At 64.0% G+C, this 15607-nt stretch overlaps 1 protein-coding gene across 1 annotated transcript; it reads right to left on the reverse strand.

Annotated features, from left to right (window-relative positions):
• Positions 1-7985: 7985 nt before the first annotated feature.
• On the reverse strand, positions 7986-15511 carry TBX1 (T-box transcription factor 1). Its single transcript, XM_032471895.1, has 9 exons — positions 15129-15511; positions 14454-14573; positions 12973-13336; positions 11078-11179; positions 10261-10432; positions 9633-9788; positions 8933-9000; positions 8751-8851; positions 7986-8467 (listed from the first exon to the last, which is right to left on the reverse strand). The coding sequence occupies exons 1-9, from the start codon at positions 15376-15378 to the stop codon at positions 7986-7988; spliced, it is 1815 nt and encodes a 604-aa protein (XP_032327786.1). The 5' UTR covers positions 15379-15511.
• Positions 15512-15607: the final 96 nt, after the last annotated feature.

Genomic DNA, 15607 nt, shown 5'->3' on the forward strand with positions numbered 1-15607 from the left:
CGGCCCCTCCCTCAGCCCTGCTCTCCAAGGACGTTTCTCATCCCAGCCTGTCAGGACCACCATCCATGTGAAACCAGAGCCCCTCATCCCAGGGGAGATGCCAAGGGTCAGACTGAAGATGACCAGGAGGGCCAGGGCTGTGGTTCAGAGCTCCTGACCCTGTGGGGAGCCTTTTTCTGGGCCGGGGGCAGCCCCTGTGAGAAGTCACCAGGCCCTCGTGGGCTGGGTGGGGCCCAAGCTGAGCTCCCACGACCTGGTTGGCTGCCGCCTGCCTGGGGCCCCACCAAGGACTCACTGCAGGAGGGGAGAAGCGGCTCCCTGAGTCCCATTAGGATGCGTTTACATGTAAGTGAGTCTTGTCCTTCTCTTAAATATTTGGAAGTGTTTCTAATGAATTTACAAACAACGTATAAGTGTTGGGGCAATTTTGGTGTATTATGTCCGTAAGTTGTGATTTAGTAACTGAGTTACAATGGGCTGTGGAGGGAATTCTCACTACACGACGTACACTTTGTGGATCTTGAGAATTTATTGAACAATTGGCATTGTGTTTATTTTGGAAATTTCAAGCACAGACCTAAAGGAGGGGAAACGGCAGCCCTGGAGCCTGCGTGCGGCTTCAACCTCACCCTTCTACGTGAAGCAGCGGCCTCACAGGATCCAGGTATCAGGTGAGCTCCTGGACGCCCAGCCCAGAACGGGGCGCCAGCCCAGAATGGGGCGCCAGCCCAGCAGCCGGGCCTGGAGGAGTCCCCTCTGAACGTGTGTCTGCTCGTGGGCCAGATGGAACCCAGGGTGCTGAGAGAGATGCTCAGCTGGCCAGGAGGGGCGAGGAGGAGGGACCAGCAAAAGCCCGGGCTCCCAGGGTCAGGGTCAGGATGGGCAGACTTTCCTGGTAGTTCTGGCAGTGCCCACCGGGGTCCGTGAAAGCTCACTCCTATCCCAGCAGGCATCTTCTGTCCCACCAGCTGGACTGGCCAGGCACACTGGCCACTTCTGGGGGTCCGGACCCCACACCCAGCCTCTAGCTGGGGGCCAGACTGCCTGCCTCGCGAGGAGCCGGGTCCCCAGGCCCGAGGGGACTCGGCCTGGTGGCAGCACAGCGGGAGGGCAGCCCCCTCGGGAGGGCGCTCACCAGTCCAGCTGCCGCCCAGCCACGTGCCAGGCCGCGCCAAGGCTCAGCGCAGGTGGGCCGCCCCGGGGGCTGACCCTGACCCTGTAACGTCTGCCCTGATGAGTCTGTGTCGTGGGCGCCCTGTGCCTCCACCCACAGTGTGACAGCAAAGGTGTCTCCAGACGCTGCCGGAGGCCCCTGGGGACAAAACTGCCACGCGAAACACCGCAGGTTTAGAGACAGGTGAGGACCGACTTCATCAAGTCAAGATGAACAGAGTGGTTTTTGCAGACTCTGGATGGTCCCAGGGTTTTAGTTGTTAAATAGACATAAATGCATTACAAACCATCCCATCTTAACCACCTTTAAGTGCACGGCGCAGCGGCATTAAGTACATTCACACTGTTGTGCAGCCACCACCACCAGAACTTTTCTTCCTTCCCAGCTGACACTGTCTCCACCAACCATTAACCCCACTCCCTCCCCCGGCCCCACCCCCACTGTCCAACTGTGTGAATCTGACAACCCCAGGGACCTCACATAAGTGAAATCACATAGGACTTGTCCTTTTGTGTCCGACTAATTTCCTCGAGTGTCATGTCCTCGCGGTCCATCTATGTTGTGTGTCAGAATGTCCTTTTTATGATGCAGTAATATTCCACCGTGTGGACAGACCACGTCTTTCATCCACTGATCAGCTGCTGACAGTTGTGCGTGCTGCTGTGAACGTGGGTGGGCAAGTTATCAGGTCCAGCTCCTGCTTCCAGTTCTCCAGGCTGTGCACCCACGAGTGGGATTGCAGGGTCCTGTGGGGCTTCGAGGTTTCACTTTTTGAGAAAGCTCCACGCTGTTTTCCGCAGCGTCTCCACCATCTTTCATTCCCTCCAACAGGGCATGGGGTTTCTGTCCACCTCCCTCCAGCATCTCTTCTTTTCTGCTTGTTTGGTTTCGTTTTGGTAATAGCCATCAGTCTTAACTGGTATGGAGTGGTCTCTTGCCGTGGCTTAACTCAGGTTTTTCATTCATTGTAGGTTATTTTCTGGGTGTTCACGTGACAGGATTTCTTTGTCTTCTGGGAACTTTCTCACTGGGACAAGACACATGCATGGGCAACAGCTGACCACTGGAGGGACCCAGCAGCTGAGTGCAGGGCAGGCCAGCTTCCAGGAGTGAACGGACCCGCCAGCACAGGGAGGAGGCCTCCCGGCCCTGCGGCGGCCTGGCCCACCCGAGAGCAACCCCCTTCCTGGCAGCAATGGGGTCAGGATGCCTGAATCCCTGGGGCTCCCGCCCACAGCCCACCCGTTAGAAGGGCAGGATGGGGACACGGGGGTGATGGAGGCAGGTGGTGGGGCTGCGGCATCTCTGGGGTCAGCTGTGCAGCGTTTGGTGGACAGTGATGGGGTGTGCAGCTCTCCTGAGGGGGTGCTGACTGCAATCCTGGGCCCCGCCTCTAAATGGACCTTCCAGGCCAGCTACCCAGAGAGGGAGGGCTTGATCATCGGAGCCAAGGAGGTGAAATGTGCCGGAAGCCACCCAGCCCCACAGGAGGGGGAGCAGGGCCGCCACAGTCCTCCTCAGGGTGCTGGGTCTGCCCCGTCCGTGGAGTTCCGCTGCCCCTTGCTCTTGGGGAGCATTTGCCAGTCTTGCTGCCCAGGGTACACAGCAGCAGCCCTCGCAGGGCCAGTAGCCTCTCCTCGGCCACCCCTGTGGGGATGGGGACTTTGCCCCAGATGCCCACAGGCTGCCCCTGGCACAGGCCAGCCTCAGGGTGATAGGTGTGTGAGTCCATGTGTGCGCATCTGTGTCCACTTCCTCGCTCAGCTGGCAGTCTGGGGCCCCAGTGTCCCCTGCAGCCCACTGCCCACATCTGCCAAGGTGTGCGCAGGTGGGGCACAGCCTGGGAGCTCTGCTTTCTGCAGTTCTGTGCCCAGCAGGCTCTCCCCAGAGACGGGCCCGGCCTGAGAGCTTCCAGGCCAGCCAGCCGCGTCTTAGTGAAGCCGCCTGTTTCCCTGAGTCCCTCTGAGACCTTACTTACTGTCATCGGAAGGGGATTATTTGCATTGATGGGGCTGCTTCCATACTTTGCTGCATCCCCATGGCCACACTCACAGGGCTCTGAGTCCCCGGCACCACGTTGGAGGGGAAGAGGGGGCGGCCTTCCACCTGACCCACACTGCAGATGGACAGTGACACCAGGTGGCTGAGGGACACTGTTGTGCCAGGCTCCTTGCAGCCCTGAGCCCCACCGCAGGCCTCATCGGAACTGGCCCTCGGGCATGCAGGGAGGGGGCCTGCGGTGGAGACCCCACGTGCCCTCAGGGGAATGCACCCCCCTGCCGGGAGAAGGTCCACGTGCAGCCATGGTCCTTGGGGAGCCCGAGAGTGCCAGCCTCTCCCTCCACAAGGCCCTGGCCACCATCGCCACCTTCACTGCGTGATGAGGTCATAAGAGGTCCTGGGGAAGAATCCAGTAAATGCATTCTGGGATGAAGGCTGAGTCAGAGGTGGGAAAAAAGGGAGAAGAATCAAGGCCAGGGTGACAGGGAGGAGCCGGGGGAGGTGGGGGGACGGGTGTGCAGGGAGGGGTCGGCTGCTGTGGGGGGCGCTCAGGCGGGTGGGGTGTCTCCTGGGGGGGCGGGGCTGGCTGTCCTCACCAGGAGAGGCCAACCCCAGAGCCTCGCAGTCCCTGCCCTGCAGGCACACACACGTGGCTGAGAAGACAGAGAGCGGCCTCTCCTGGGGTGCAGTGCCACCGAGGAAGAGGCCTTCCCATCAGGGCCGGCCTCTGGGGGCCGCCGGCCCGGGCAGCCTCACGGCCGGCCGCGGTGGTGGAGGAGAGAGCTGATGCTGACTCTAGGCGACAGAGCTGGCGGAGAAAGGATGTCCATGGTGCCGCTCTTTTAATTAAGGAACTAAGCTGTTAGAACCCAGGCTTCCCCCTGACGTGGCTGCTTCCAGCAAAATACCTCTGGTTCTGCTGTTTCCCACACACAGACCTGGCAGCAGTTAAAATAGAGATGCCGAGATTCCAAAGTTTCATCCCGTGAACCCATCTGGTTTAAAGAAGTACAACCAGTGGGAAAGGGAGTTGAATCAAAGCGCAACTTGTGTTTTCCTAAATACAGAAAGCCTGTGAGGTAGGCCAGCAAACAGCCCCACCCCTCCCGGGGCCCAGGGCTGCCCCCGCACCCCACCTCTGCTGGACCCCAGTCGGGACTCAGAGGCTGCTCCAAGGCGGGTGTTGGAGGTGTTGGAGGGGGACAGGGCTGTGCGGAGGTCCCCACGGAGAAGCCGGGTCCTGGACCCTCACAGAGGACAGGCCTCCCCATTTGCAAGGCACCGGACTCACACTCTCCCGGGCTCCGCCTCCCTCTGGCCACCTGCACAGGCTTTGATCTGCAGCACACCTGGAGACCAGTGCCTCCCCCCAGCAGCGTCACACGTGTCCCACACCCCCTGTGGGCTCCTCTTCTGGGCAGAAGGGGGCTGCAGGGCCCCTCCCTCCTCAACTCCAGGCCCCAGCAGCTGGATCTCAGCGCACAGCCCCACGAGGCTTCCCTGGGGGGCTGTGTAACCCGCCCCTCCAAGACATTTGTCACCAGACTGCTGTACCCATAGCTCACCGGGCACCTCAGCCCCTAAGGGCCTTTGGGGTCTCCAGCCTCACCCCAGTGTGGTGCAGGGGTCCATCCAGTGCGTCCTCACACCAGTGAGCAGTTCTGTGGGGTCACAGGGCTCCTACATAGGGGCCCTGGGCACATGGAGGAAGGGGGCTTGCGGGGTGCACTGGGCAAGTCTCCAGAACCACCAGCCACTTGTGCCAGGGCACCGGGAGGGACGGGCAGTTCCCTGAGCCATCCCAGGGGCTGGACGGCTCACATCCCAGACAGAGGCTCCAAGATCATGGGAGACGTCTCACCACATCCCAGAGTCCTTGGGTCCCCGAGGCCCCGATGAGGGGCCAAATGGGTGAAAGGGGAGCGGATAGGCCCCACCTGCCTCCACTTGCTCAAGGTCGCCTCTTTCCCACAGTGGATGTCCATCATTTTCAGAAAAGCTTCAAGACTGAAGGACCAAAAAAAAAAAAAAAGACTGAAGGACCCTTCTGGTCCAAGCTCTCGTCCTCCCCAGCAGCTGTACATCTGGAGAGAGCGAGGGGAGCAGCGCAGGCCTCTGGGCCAACGGGGAGCCCAGAGGAAGACGCTCCAGGGGGGCCCACGAGATGCAGGTGGAATAGGACCCGGGCCCCACACAGCACAGCACAGAGGCATGGCCAAACAGGAATGAGGGGCTGGAAAAGGGAGAGGACGGTCACAGGAGGACAAGGATTGTCCGGGGAAGGTCAGACTGCACCTGCAGTGGGCGGGGGCACACCTAGCCCTTGTTTCAGGGACGAGGGCCCGAGACTGGCCCGAGCGCCACTCTGAAATGTGGAGTGCATGGCAGAAGCTGGATGACCCTAGCCAGCCCTTCCCTGTGACCCCCAGGATGAAAGTGATAGCAGCCTGTGGAGGTGGCAGATAGCAGGGCACCCACCTGAGAACCAGCAGTTGCCCTTCACAGGGGACTGGATGCTGGTCAGCAATAGAGACCTGGCCAGCACAGCATGGCCGGCCAGGCACTCAGCTCACCACGCCAATGTCACTTGCTCCCAGCCAGGCAAAGGCCCCCACAGGGGCCGTGGGGAGGAAACCACACTCTGGGGCTGCTCCCCAGGCCGGGCAAGCATCTGTAGTGTCCAGCCCACCAGCCGCCTGGCACTGGGACGCAGCTGGCAGGGGGCCTGCTGTTCACCTTGGTTCCATTCCCGATCCTTAGCGTGTGAGTGGCCCCCGTGCCGGACAGCAGCGCAGCTCTGCATCTCAAATGGGTGGTGATCTTGGGAGCGGGCTGTGCACACGGGTGCGTCCTCTTACCTGCAAACACCAGGTGCCATCGTTAGTGTGGGGGAGCTTCTCCTCACTTCAGCTTTGATGTCTACAACCATGGTTCCCATCCCAAGCCCCCGGCCCCCACGGTCTGGATGGTACAGGGAAGAGGGAGGCCCGAGAACCAGTGTCCCCAGAGGGGTGCCCAGCACCTGCAGGGGAGACCAGTTCAGCTGGGCAGACCACTGCCCATCACTCCTGCAGGCCTCCCAGGACAAGGTGGGTGCCAGGTACACTCATGACCCCAAGCAGGGAGCCCACTGACACAGCAGGCTCGCCCAGAGGGAGCCCTGCAGTTGGGGGTGGACGGGTGCCCATCAGGGCTAGGTGTCCAGGGCCGCCCTTAGGAGTGTGGTCCTGATGCTACGTCCAGGGAGCTGCTGGCCAGATGCTGCGAGTCTTCATGCCCTGGTGCAGGTGCTCTTTGAAGCTCTGAGGGGCCCTGACTCCAGAGCTCACCCCTCAGCAGCTTTGGTTGCCCTCTCCCTTCCTAGATCTGCCTCTCAGGAACAGGTCCTGCCATCTGACTGCTAAGCTCTTGGTCACTTCCCGCCACCAGGGCAAATGCATCTGGAAAAAAAAAGAGTCCAGCCCAGGGCGGACATCAGGAAATGCCTGGCCGGGCCCTCAGAGAGGTGGCACCAGGCTGCCAGGGCCACATGGCAGCAGTTGTCACGAACACACTGGGACAGGCACAGAAGGGGGACAGAACCTCAGCCACTTGCACTTCCCATCCATCTCGTGTCCAAGCCGGCAGCCTTGACGGTGACCGCCGTCCATCAGCACTTCCTGCTTGGACTCAGGAAGGGAGGGATCAAAGGGTTCCTCTGGCCCCATCCCTGGTGTTGAGCTGATGGGGAGAGGTCCCTCACCACCTGGCCTAGGAAAAAAGCTTCACAGGCAGGTTTCAAGATGACTCATGACCACTGTCATTGTGCCTCCGTCCAGGTCACTCCATGGGGACACTCACAGTGAATAAAGTCAATAAACAGGGGAAAATGCAGGCCTGGGCCGGGGCCAGACTGGGAAACGCTACCAGAGCAGAATTGTCTGTTTTTGTCTTTCCCGAACAGAGTCAGGGCTTTCCCTCTTCCCCTCCTGCCCCCAGCGGACAGTGTCCTGTCCTGTGTGATGGTGACTGTTGTCCTGGCTTCTGTAGAAAAAAACACAGGCACCTGTCCTGAGAACAGGCCAGGAGTGGGGGCCCAAGTCCTCAAGAGGGAAACGTCCGGGTGAGGAATTTAAGTAACAAGGCCCCTTGCACACCTGGGACGGAGGAGACTCGGCAGCACAACCAGGCGGAGGTTGGGCTGGGGACTCAAGGTGGAAGCGGGGGCGGGGCGCACGGACCGGCCGGGAGAGGTCGCTGGGAGGCGTGGCCTGGGAGGGGGCTGGGAGGAGGGGCTCGGAGCGCGCTGCAGGGACCCCCGCCCCGCCCAGGGCACGACCTTCGGACTGTGGGGACGTGGCTGAGGGGACCGCGAGTCCCCGAGTTGAACAGAACTCGCTCTCCCCAAGACATCCCGCGCGATGTAACTGGACGCAAAGAAATGGACACTCAGGCAGCTTCCAAAAGAGGCGAAACCGTTTATCAAGTCGGCGCCGGCACGGTATCTACAGTATCTACAAATATCTACAAGTCTCTACACCGCCTGCAGACAGGGTTCTCGGGTCGTCTACACTGCAGCTGCCAGCTGGGCCGGGGGAGGACGCGGTCTCGCGGAGAACAATAAATATCACTTCCTTCCGCCGCGAACCGCGCACTTTGGCACTGGCGGCGCGGACCCGGGGAGGGACCCGCAGTGGCCCCGGGGCCAGGGAACCAAGTCCTTGGACGGCTCTGGGGCTGGCGGGAGGAGGGCCCGATGGCTTGGAGGCCGGGGAAGGGGCACCGCGGTGGTCCACGCTGGGTGGACCGGACCCACGGGCGGGCACCCGCATTATCTGGGGCAGTAGTCGTAAGAGCCGGGTGGCGCGGCCCCCGTCGACGAGTACATGCTGGCGGCGGCCGCGGCAGCTGCGGCCGCGGCTGCGGCAGCGGGGCTCACGGCGGGGTGGTGGTGCGGGTGCGCGTGCGGGTGCGGGTGTGCGTGGAAGCCATGGCCGCGCAGGCCGGGCAGCGGGTAGGGCGCCGGCCGACTCTTGGCCCCGAGGTAGTGGTCGTAGGCGGCGGCCGGGTACTTGTAGGGGTGGTGGTGCAGCGGCTCCGACGCACCGGGCGCTTCCAGGCGCAGCTCGGGGTGCGGGGGACTGGGGCGGCCTCCGGGCGCGCCGGGCAGCGGGACGAGGCCGCCGGCGCCGCCGGCCCCGGGCAGCGCGGGGCTCAGCACCCGGGCCAGCAGCTGGGGCGGGTGCGCCGGGTCCCCAAGCACGGCCGGCCCGCCCGCGTCACGCTCGAATTCTCGCCGAGCCTCGGCCGCGTCTGCGGGGAGGGCCGAGGAGTGAGCGCGGCCGGCGGCGCAGCCGAGGGGCCCGCGAGAGCACGCCCGCCCCTGCCCGAGCCCCGGGCCCTCCCCAGGGGCTCGCACCTTCCGCCCAGCCGGCGGGCGTGGCAGGCGGGGCGCAGCCGTCGGGCCGGGCGGGCGAGTGCGCGCTTGCCCGCCGCCACAGCCGTTGTGCAACGCGCGCGAAGGCCGCGAGCGCCCCTGAGGCGCAGGCGAGGCGGGGTGCGACCGCCTGCCCAGATCCCACGACCCCTGCCCTACCTTTCTCCGCACCGTTGGGCTGCGTGGGGGAGGCCACGGGGTTCCGCGAGCGCGCAAAAGCGCTCATGAGCGGCAGCGCGCCGGGCCGGTGGTTCCGGGGCCTGTGGGAGGGAGGCGGGCAGCGCGTCATGCGGAGCCCAGTCAGCGCCGGCGCAATCGCCCACTCCTCGGAGGACACTCACCAGTCCTCGGGATCGCAGTCTCGGAAACCTTTGGCGAAGGGGTTGCTGGCGATCTTGAGCTGCGTGATCTGCGGAGAAGCAGGCACTGAGCAAGCAAGCGGCTCCAGCCCCTGCTCCAGGGGCCACCCGACCTCGGCAGGGCAGGAGGGGAGTGTTAGGAGACACGGCCCCAATTAGGGCCCCTCTACTATCCACGAACAAGAAGCGGTGGGCCCACAACTGCTCCCTCCCCATCGGAGGCTGTGCCTCTCTCCTTCGACAGGGGTGCCAAGGAGCCCCCTTTATCGCTAAGGAATCCGTCTTTTCTGCCCCCAGTGGTTAGGATGGAGACCCTGTGCCCTCCCCCAGCTGGGATGGGAATGTGGTCACTTCCACCCCCCATGCCGCAGCAGTGGGGAGTGGAGGGGCGCCCTAGGAATCTGGGTAAACCGCGCATCAGGCCCCTGATGGGGAGTTTCCGGAATGGCTTGGTAAACAAACTTTCAGGCCACAGTGACAGTTGCCACTCGAGAGGTCAGCCTGATAGGAGGCTGGTCCTGCCTGTGGCAGGGGGATCCTCAGGGGGATCGGCTGCTTGAGGACCTCAGGGGTGGGGCTCCATCGGGTTGGGTTTACAGGAACCGAACCTCTGTCCCCCAGGCAGCAACTGAAAATTGCACCCCTTCCCAGAAGTGTTGACTGTGCCAGGCCTCGGCCTCACCCGGTGGTTCTGGTAGGCTGTGACCGCGGTGAAGCGCGTCTCCTCAAACACAAAGGTTTTGAAGTTCTCCTCTGCGTATTTCTCACTGTCTTTGCGCGGGTCCACGTAGACCACGTGGAAGCGTGGCTGGTATCTATGCATGGAGTTGAGAATAATCTGGAAGACAAGGTGGCGAGGTCTGAGCTAGGAAACCAGCCAAGGTCCGGACAGGCAGCGAACTTCTGGACAACCCGGCAAAATCCTGAACTCCCTAAGTGAGGCCAGGCTGAGGGGCCAAGCAGAGCTGGGACCCTCTTTCCTTAGGTCCTGGAGAAGCAATGCCTGCCCTGTGTGGGGCAGGTACCAGCCTTTCCGCCTAGATTCCAGAGGCTGCGGCCCCCACCCCCCCACACACGGCCCCACCCTTTCCAGCTAAAAAGCTTCCAGCCAAAGACAGGAGTAGGGGGAGGGAAGAAGTATGACCCCTCTACCACCAGATCCTTAGGCCCTGAGCGGAGGGTCTGCTCTCCGAGGCCTGTCCCTCATCCACACCCAAGCGGCCAAAGCTTTGCATCTGGCTCTGATAAGCAGAGATTCCGGGGGTCTGCGGGGGCAGGGGAGACGGGGGTGGGCCGGGGGTGTCGCTCACATGGCCGTTGTCGTCCAGCAGGTTGTTGGTCAGCTTGAGCTTGTCGAAGGACACAATTTGCTTCATCCACTGCGCACCCTTGGCGGGCGAGTCAGGGTGGTAGTGCACTCGGCCCGGCGTGGCAGGGTCTGCCTTCCCGGCCACCAGCCAGGACGAGCTGTGGAAGGCATACCTGGGGCGCCCCGAGCAGGGGTCACAAAACGTTGGGGTGAGCCAAGAGGGCCTTGCTGAGGGAACCCCGCAGGTGCCTCTGATGAGGGTCCCATCTGTGAAACTGAGCTGCTACCTGGGCTGGGAGCTTTTCAGGGGGGATTGTGAGAAAACAGAAACTCCCAGTCCTAAGGCCCCAAGCCGGGAGGAAGCAACAAGAGGAAGGAGGCTGGGCTCCGGCGCCACATTTCGCAGCACACGGGTCACTCACTCTGGGCCTCCCAGCTGGCCTCCAGTGTCGCCAGTGCAGCAGAGCCTGGATTTGACCAGGCCGACAGCCTAGGGTGCGGGGGCGGACCGAGCTCTCCTTATTAATTGCTTTTAATTGTCCAGGCGGCTGAGGCCCGCCCTGCATAATCTCTCTGGGCCACCCCACCTTTCCTGCCGGCTCAGGGGCCCAGCGTCCAGGGGCTGGGGGAGGGACAAGGCGCCCACCTCATGGGAGAGGGAGACACGGAAAAATGCAGGGGCCATGCTAGTGTGTAGGTGTCTGGGCTCTAGGGGAGTGGGGAGGGTCACATGTCGCTCAGGTCTTGGGCCGCCCCGCCCATGCCCACCTCACCAGGCAGGGACCCACTGCCTCCTCCCAGGCCAGCGAGGCGCTCACCGGTACCGCTTGTCGTCCACCGGCACAAAGTCCATTAGGAGCATGTAGTCGGCCATGGGATCCATACCAAACAGCTTCACTTGGAACGTGGGGAACATCCGCCTGGGGGGCAGCGGGACCTAGGGTCACCGCAGGTGGGGGAGGGCAGGGCCACTCACCTCGACCGCCCAGCGCCCAGCGCGGGGCCTCCCTGCCTGGTCTCCTCTCCTGCTCCCCACTTAACTGGCCAGGCCCCTGCCCAGCCAGGGACAGTGGGTCGGCAGGACAGCCCCTGGCTGTTCTCTGAAACACAAAAGTGGCTCACTCTGCGCCATCGCTGAGCCTCCACACCCCAACCTCAGCCTGTGTAGACCCCACCAAGCAACTAGCCACGGTGATTCCAGCCACCCGACCCGAGTTAGCCTCAGCTGGTGACCCCAGCGTTCCCAGGGATCCTCCGCAGCCCTCAGCAGAACCTCCCCCAGCTCGATCTAAGCAAATGGCCTAAGCGCCCGGCTCGAACAAAGTGAAAGCGAGGCCGTCTGTGCGATTCGGAGGAGTCCTGGTCGCCCTTTTGGCTGGGTCTGCGGCTGCTGCCCGACCCCTTTGGTGAAGCCAAACCTTGCAGCCCACAGCCCTGACTCTGAGGCCCTACCTCCTGCCCAGTGCGGGGTCTCCCCACCTTCCTCAGGGACACACGCAAGTTCCCAAGAGGCAGCTACTCAGGGCAGACGTGGCTCCTGCCTCCGTGGTCCCCCAACTCTCCCCTCCCCTGGAGTCTGACTTGGTGATGGTTCCAGGCTCTGCAAAGGATATTCTGAAGCTCCTGCATGGGCCACTGGCCGTGGGCCGGCCCTGTCCTGATGCCATAGCAGTGCTGGCCGCTGGGCCCTGGAGGACAGTATGAGGCTTGGCCCCCACCTGCCCGTCCTACGGCCACCCCTCACGGGCAGCTCCTTGTGGGCAGTCGGCAGTTAGCAGATGCCATGGAGCCAGCCTCCTGGCCAGTCCTGCCTCACCCTCCCACCACCCTCTACAGGCAGGAGGGAGCTGCAAAATGCAGGCTTCTGGGGCAAGCCTGGTTGCACCAAGGCCCTTGCTGGGCTGGACTGGGCCAGAGGCTGGGGCACAGTCCTGTGGGCAGCGGGGTGGGGGAGGCCGTGTGCTCAGCAACAGCAGGAGAGCCTGGAGAAGACCCCCGACCTGGAGCTGGAGCCTCCCCCAGGGAGGACACCGCGGCAGGGAAAGAGAAACCACGAGAAGGCTCTACAAACAGGCCCTGAGCTCCCCTCCTCTGTGCGGACTCGGAGCCGGTGTCTCCTGTGTACATTAGACACAGACCGGCACCCGCCATTGTCTGCTGGTCAAATCGGTTGCATCGCAAAACTTGTTCCCCTTCTCTCTGGGCCCTTAAAACAAACACAGGCCAATTGAAGGCGGCGGCCAGGGCGGCAGAGCCAGGCCCCACAGTCGCCCGAAACGCAGGCCTGAGAAAGCTGGGTAGCAACTTTACTGAGAACAGCACAGTTTTTAAGGGGCTTAACTCAATGCTACAACGCTCCAGACCATGGACCGGCTGCACCTCTATCTATCCCGGATGGACTGAACTAGGGAACCAAAGCAAGGAGTTTCCTTTGAGAAGCTGGGATCCACAGGGAGCCGCCTGGTTGGTGAGGCCCCTGGGAGGGCCGGGTGAGCGGAGCCAGCCCGCACATTGGGCGGCCGGCGTCCTGGGACTGCGGCTGGACCCTGGCAGCCAGTCTCCCGGCCCTGGCCGTCCACTCGGCCCGTGCGCTTAGCGGCTGACGCTGGAGCCGGGACCGCAGAGCTAAGGAGCCGGCCGCGCCCCCACCCCGCTGGCCTCCCCGCTCGCGTGGATAGGACCGAGGCGCGGGGCTGGGGAGGGGCGCCCTGACCTGCCGGCCTTGGTGACGATCATCTCCGTGCCCAGCTGATTGAACTCGTCCCACAGCGCCTTCATCTCCAGCTGCACGCTCACGCTGGCCACCTTCGCGTTCTTCTTCACCGGCGCCTTGGCGGCGGCCGCACAGCTGGCCCCAGGGCCCTCGGGCTCCGCGGCGGCGCTAGTGGCAGCCCCGGCGGCCGGCGCGAACGGGTAGGCGTGCGGCGGCGGGCCCGGGGCGCCCGGGGCGGCGGCGGCGCACGGCTCGTAGCGCGGCGGCGGGGGCTCGCGCGGCCCGTACGGGTCGGCGCCCGGGGACGCGGCGCCCGGGAAGCCCCCCGCCGCCCCCAGGCTGCTCAGGCTGCTGGCCGTGAAGGCTGCAACGTCGCAGAAGTGCGAGAGCTGCGTGAGCCACGGGCTGGACACGGCGGAGATCATGACCCGCGGGCCGCGCCGCCCCGCCGAGGTGAGCGCTGCCCCGCGCCCCGGGCCGAGTGGCGGGCGTGCGCCGCGCTGCGCCCCGGGGCCGCGCCGCCCCACACCGCCGCCCGCCGCGCCGCCCCGCCCCGCCCCGCCCCGCGCCCCCGCCCCCGCCGAGACAATGGCCTCCCGCGGCCCCCTCCCCCGCCCCCGCCCGCGCCCGGCCCCCCGACCGCCCGGACCGGCTCCCCCGAGCGCCCGCCGGCCGCCCCTCGCTCTGCCGCCCTCCCGCGTAGCACTGCTCTCTCCAGGCTCCTTCCGATTCGTTATTTCCTTACCTTTGTCTTCCTCGTGCGAACCTCCCCTCCGCATCCTCTGTCCTCCCTCCACTATCTCTTTCGAGTCTCGTTATTTCTGTTTTATTTTCTGCTTCAGCCTCTTTTTCCTGCTAGTCCCTCATCGCTTTCTTTTTGGTCAGTCTGTCTTTCCCCTCATCTCTGTCTGTGCCTGTGTTATTCACGCTTTTTAACTCTTTTTTTTTTTTAAATAAAAACTGCAGTCTAATTTTTTTTTTTGGTGACTTGACTTTGTTTCTTCCATTTTCCCCACTTTCTTCTCTATCGTTCTTGCCCTCTGCTTTGTTTTTCATCCTTCCGTTTTAGGGTTTTCTCTCCTTTTCTCAATATCTTTTCTTCCCACCGCCGCCACCGTTCGCTCTTCCTTTTCCGTGTCCCACCTCAGTCCTCTCCCCATTCCTCCCACCTCTCCGAGCTCACGGCCACCTCTGCTCCCTTTCTCTGGCCTCCTCTCCTGTCCTCCACCCCCTTACTCTCCTTATTCTGGGCCTGCGTCTAGCTGGGTGTGGGTCTCTCCGTTGGGGTCCCCAGGCTGGAGGGGGCATCCTGCCCACCCTTCCTCTCCGCCCCAGAGTCCAAGCTGGAAGCCCCATCCCACTAGTGCTCCCTCTACCTACTCTCCGCCCGGACCCTGCCAACCCTCTTTGCTTGGGCCCCACCACAGCAGGGGCAGGGGGTCTGGCGAGAGGATCTGAGTTCACTCGGCAGGGAGGCTCACCTTCCATGTCCCTGGTGACAGTGCTGAAGTGCATCCCGGCCGGGGATCCCAGCAGCCGGCCAAGCTTCACCCAGTTAGAGGACCCAGGGCCCAGGCGAGAGGTGCGCTCTGCGGCCTCTCCTGCAACCAGAGAGGCAATGCTGAACGCGCTGGCCCGGGGAGACAGCGGGCTCCGCGCGTCCATAGGCGCCCGGCGGCCTGGCCGGCGCCGCCTCCGACTGCGTGCACCCAGCCCCACCAAGGCCGGCCCAGCCCACGGGCCCCGGGGGCGGGGGCCCGCAGTGCCACTCACAGCCACGGCCCTGGGCCCAGGGGATTATGGCGTCATGGCCCCCTACTCTGGGCCGGTGGCAGCCAAGGGGGCCCAGGCGGGTGGAGAGCCCTGGGTGTGTCGGCCCTCCTGCTTTTCAAGCTCCGGGCCCCTCGCCTTTGCTCCCAGGGGCCTCCATGACCAGCACCCCTTGAACCTCCTGCTGCTCCTGCCGAGGCCGGGGTTCCCTCTGTACAGCGAAGCCCTCGGCTTCTACAGCCCCCGGAGGGGAGGTGGCGACACCAGGAACTCCCAGCCCCATCCCACAGCAGCGGGGCACTGAAGAAGCTCCGTGGGGCCTCGGGGCCCAGCCCTGCCCCTGCCCTCAGCTCCTCCCGCCTCCTTCTCCCCAGCTGCCCCTGCACCTGGGTGAGGAGAGGGCAGTCCGGGCTCCAGCACCGGCCACAGGCGGACAGCCCCAGGGCCACAGCGTCGTCCTTTCCTCGGCGCCCAGGGACAGGACCCAGCCCAGCAAACACCCCCCAGCCCCAGTTGGTCAGCTAACTGGCTGGGGACCCTGAGCACAGGGACGCCGCCCAGGCCGCAAAGCCCAGGAGCCCCAGCGTCACGCGCACCCGCGCGCACCGCCCGCCTCTGGCCAGGACGCTTATACATCCGGAGGGTGGGCAGTGCCCGCTCCTCCGACCTCCCCACGCACCGGCCGGGGCGCAGGGAGGGCCGGGGGCGGGGCCTGGACTGGCCGAGGGAGCGAAGGACACGTCGGAGGAATTCAGGCCGCTGGCCGGGTCGTGTGCTGCCCCTCGCTCACCACCAACCCGGCCCGCCAGCCTGCCTGCCTGGAAAGGCCCTGTTGCCCAGTTAGGCCAGGCAGAGCAAGGCCTCT

This window comes from Camelus ferus, chromosome 32, assembly GCF_009834535.1.
Source record: "Camelus ferus isolate YT-003-E chromosome 32, BCGSAC_Cfer_1.0, whole genome shotgun sequence".
Lineage (NCBI taxonomy): Eukaryota > Metazoa > Chordata > Mammalia > Artiodactyla > Camelidae > Camelus > Camelus ferus.

Coding starts and splice junctions, on each gene's coding strand:
- TBX1 (XM_032471895.1), bottom strand. CDS start 15,378: ATGTATAAGCGTCCTGGCCAGAGGCGGGCGGTGCGCGCGGGTGCGCGT. Junction 9,001..9,632: donor CAGCCTACCAGAACCACCGG/GTGAGGCCGAGG, acceptor GCTTCTCCGCAG/ATCACGCAGCTCAAGATCGC. Junction 8,468..8,750: donor GCCCAACGGTGCGGAGAAAG/GTAGGGCAGGGG, acceptor CCCTCCCCGCAG/ACGCGGCCGAGGCTCGGCGA.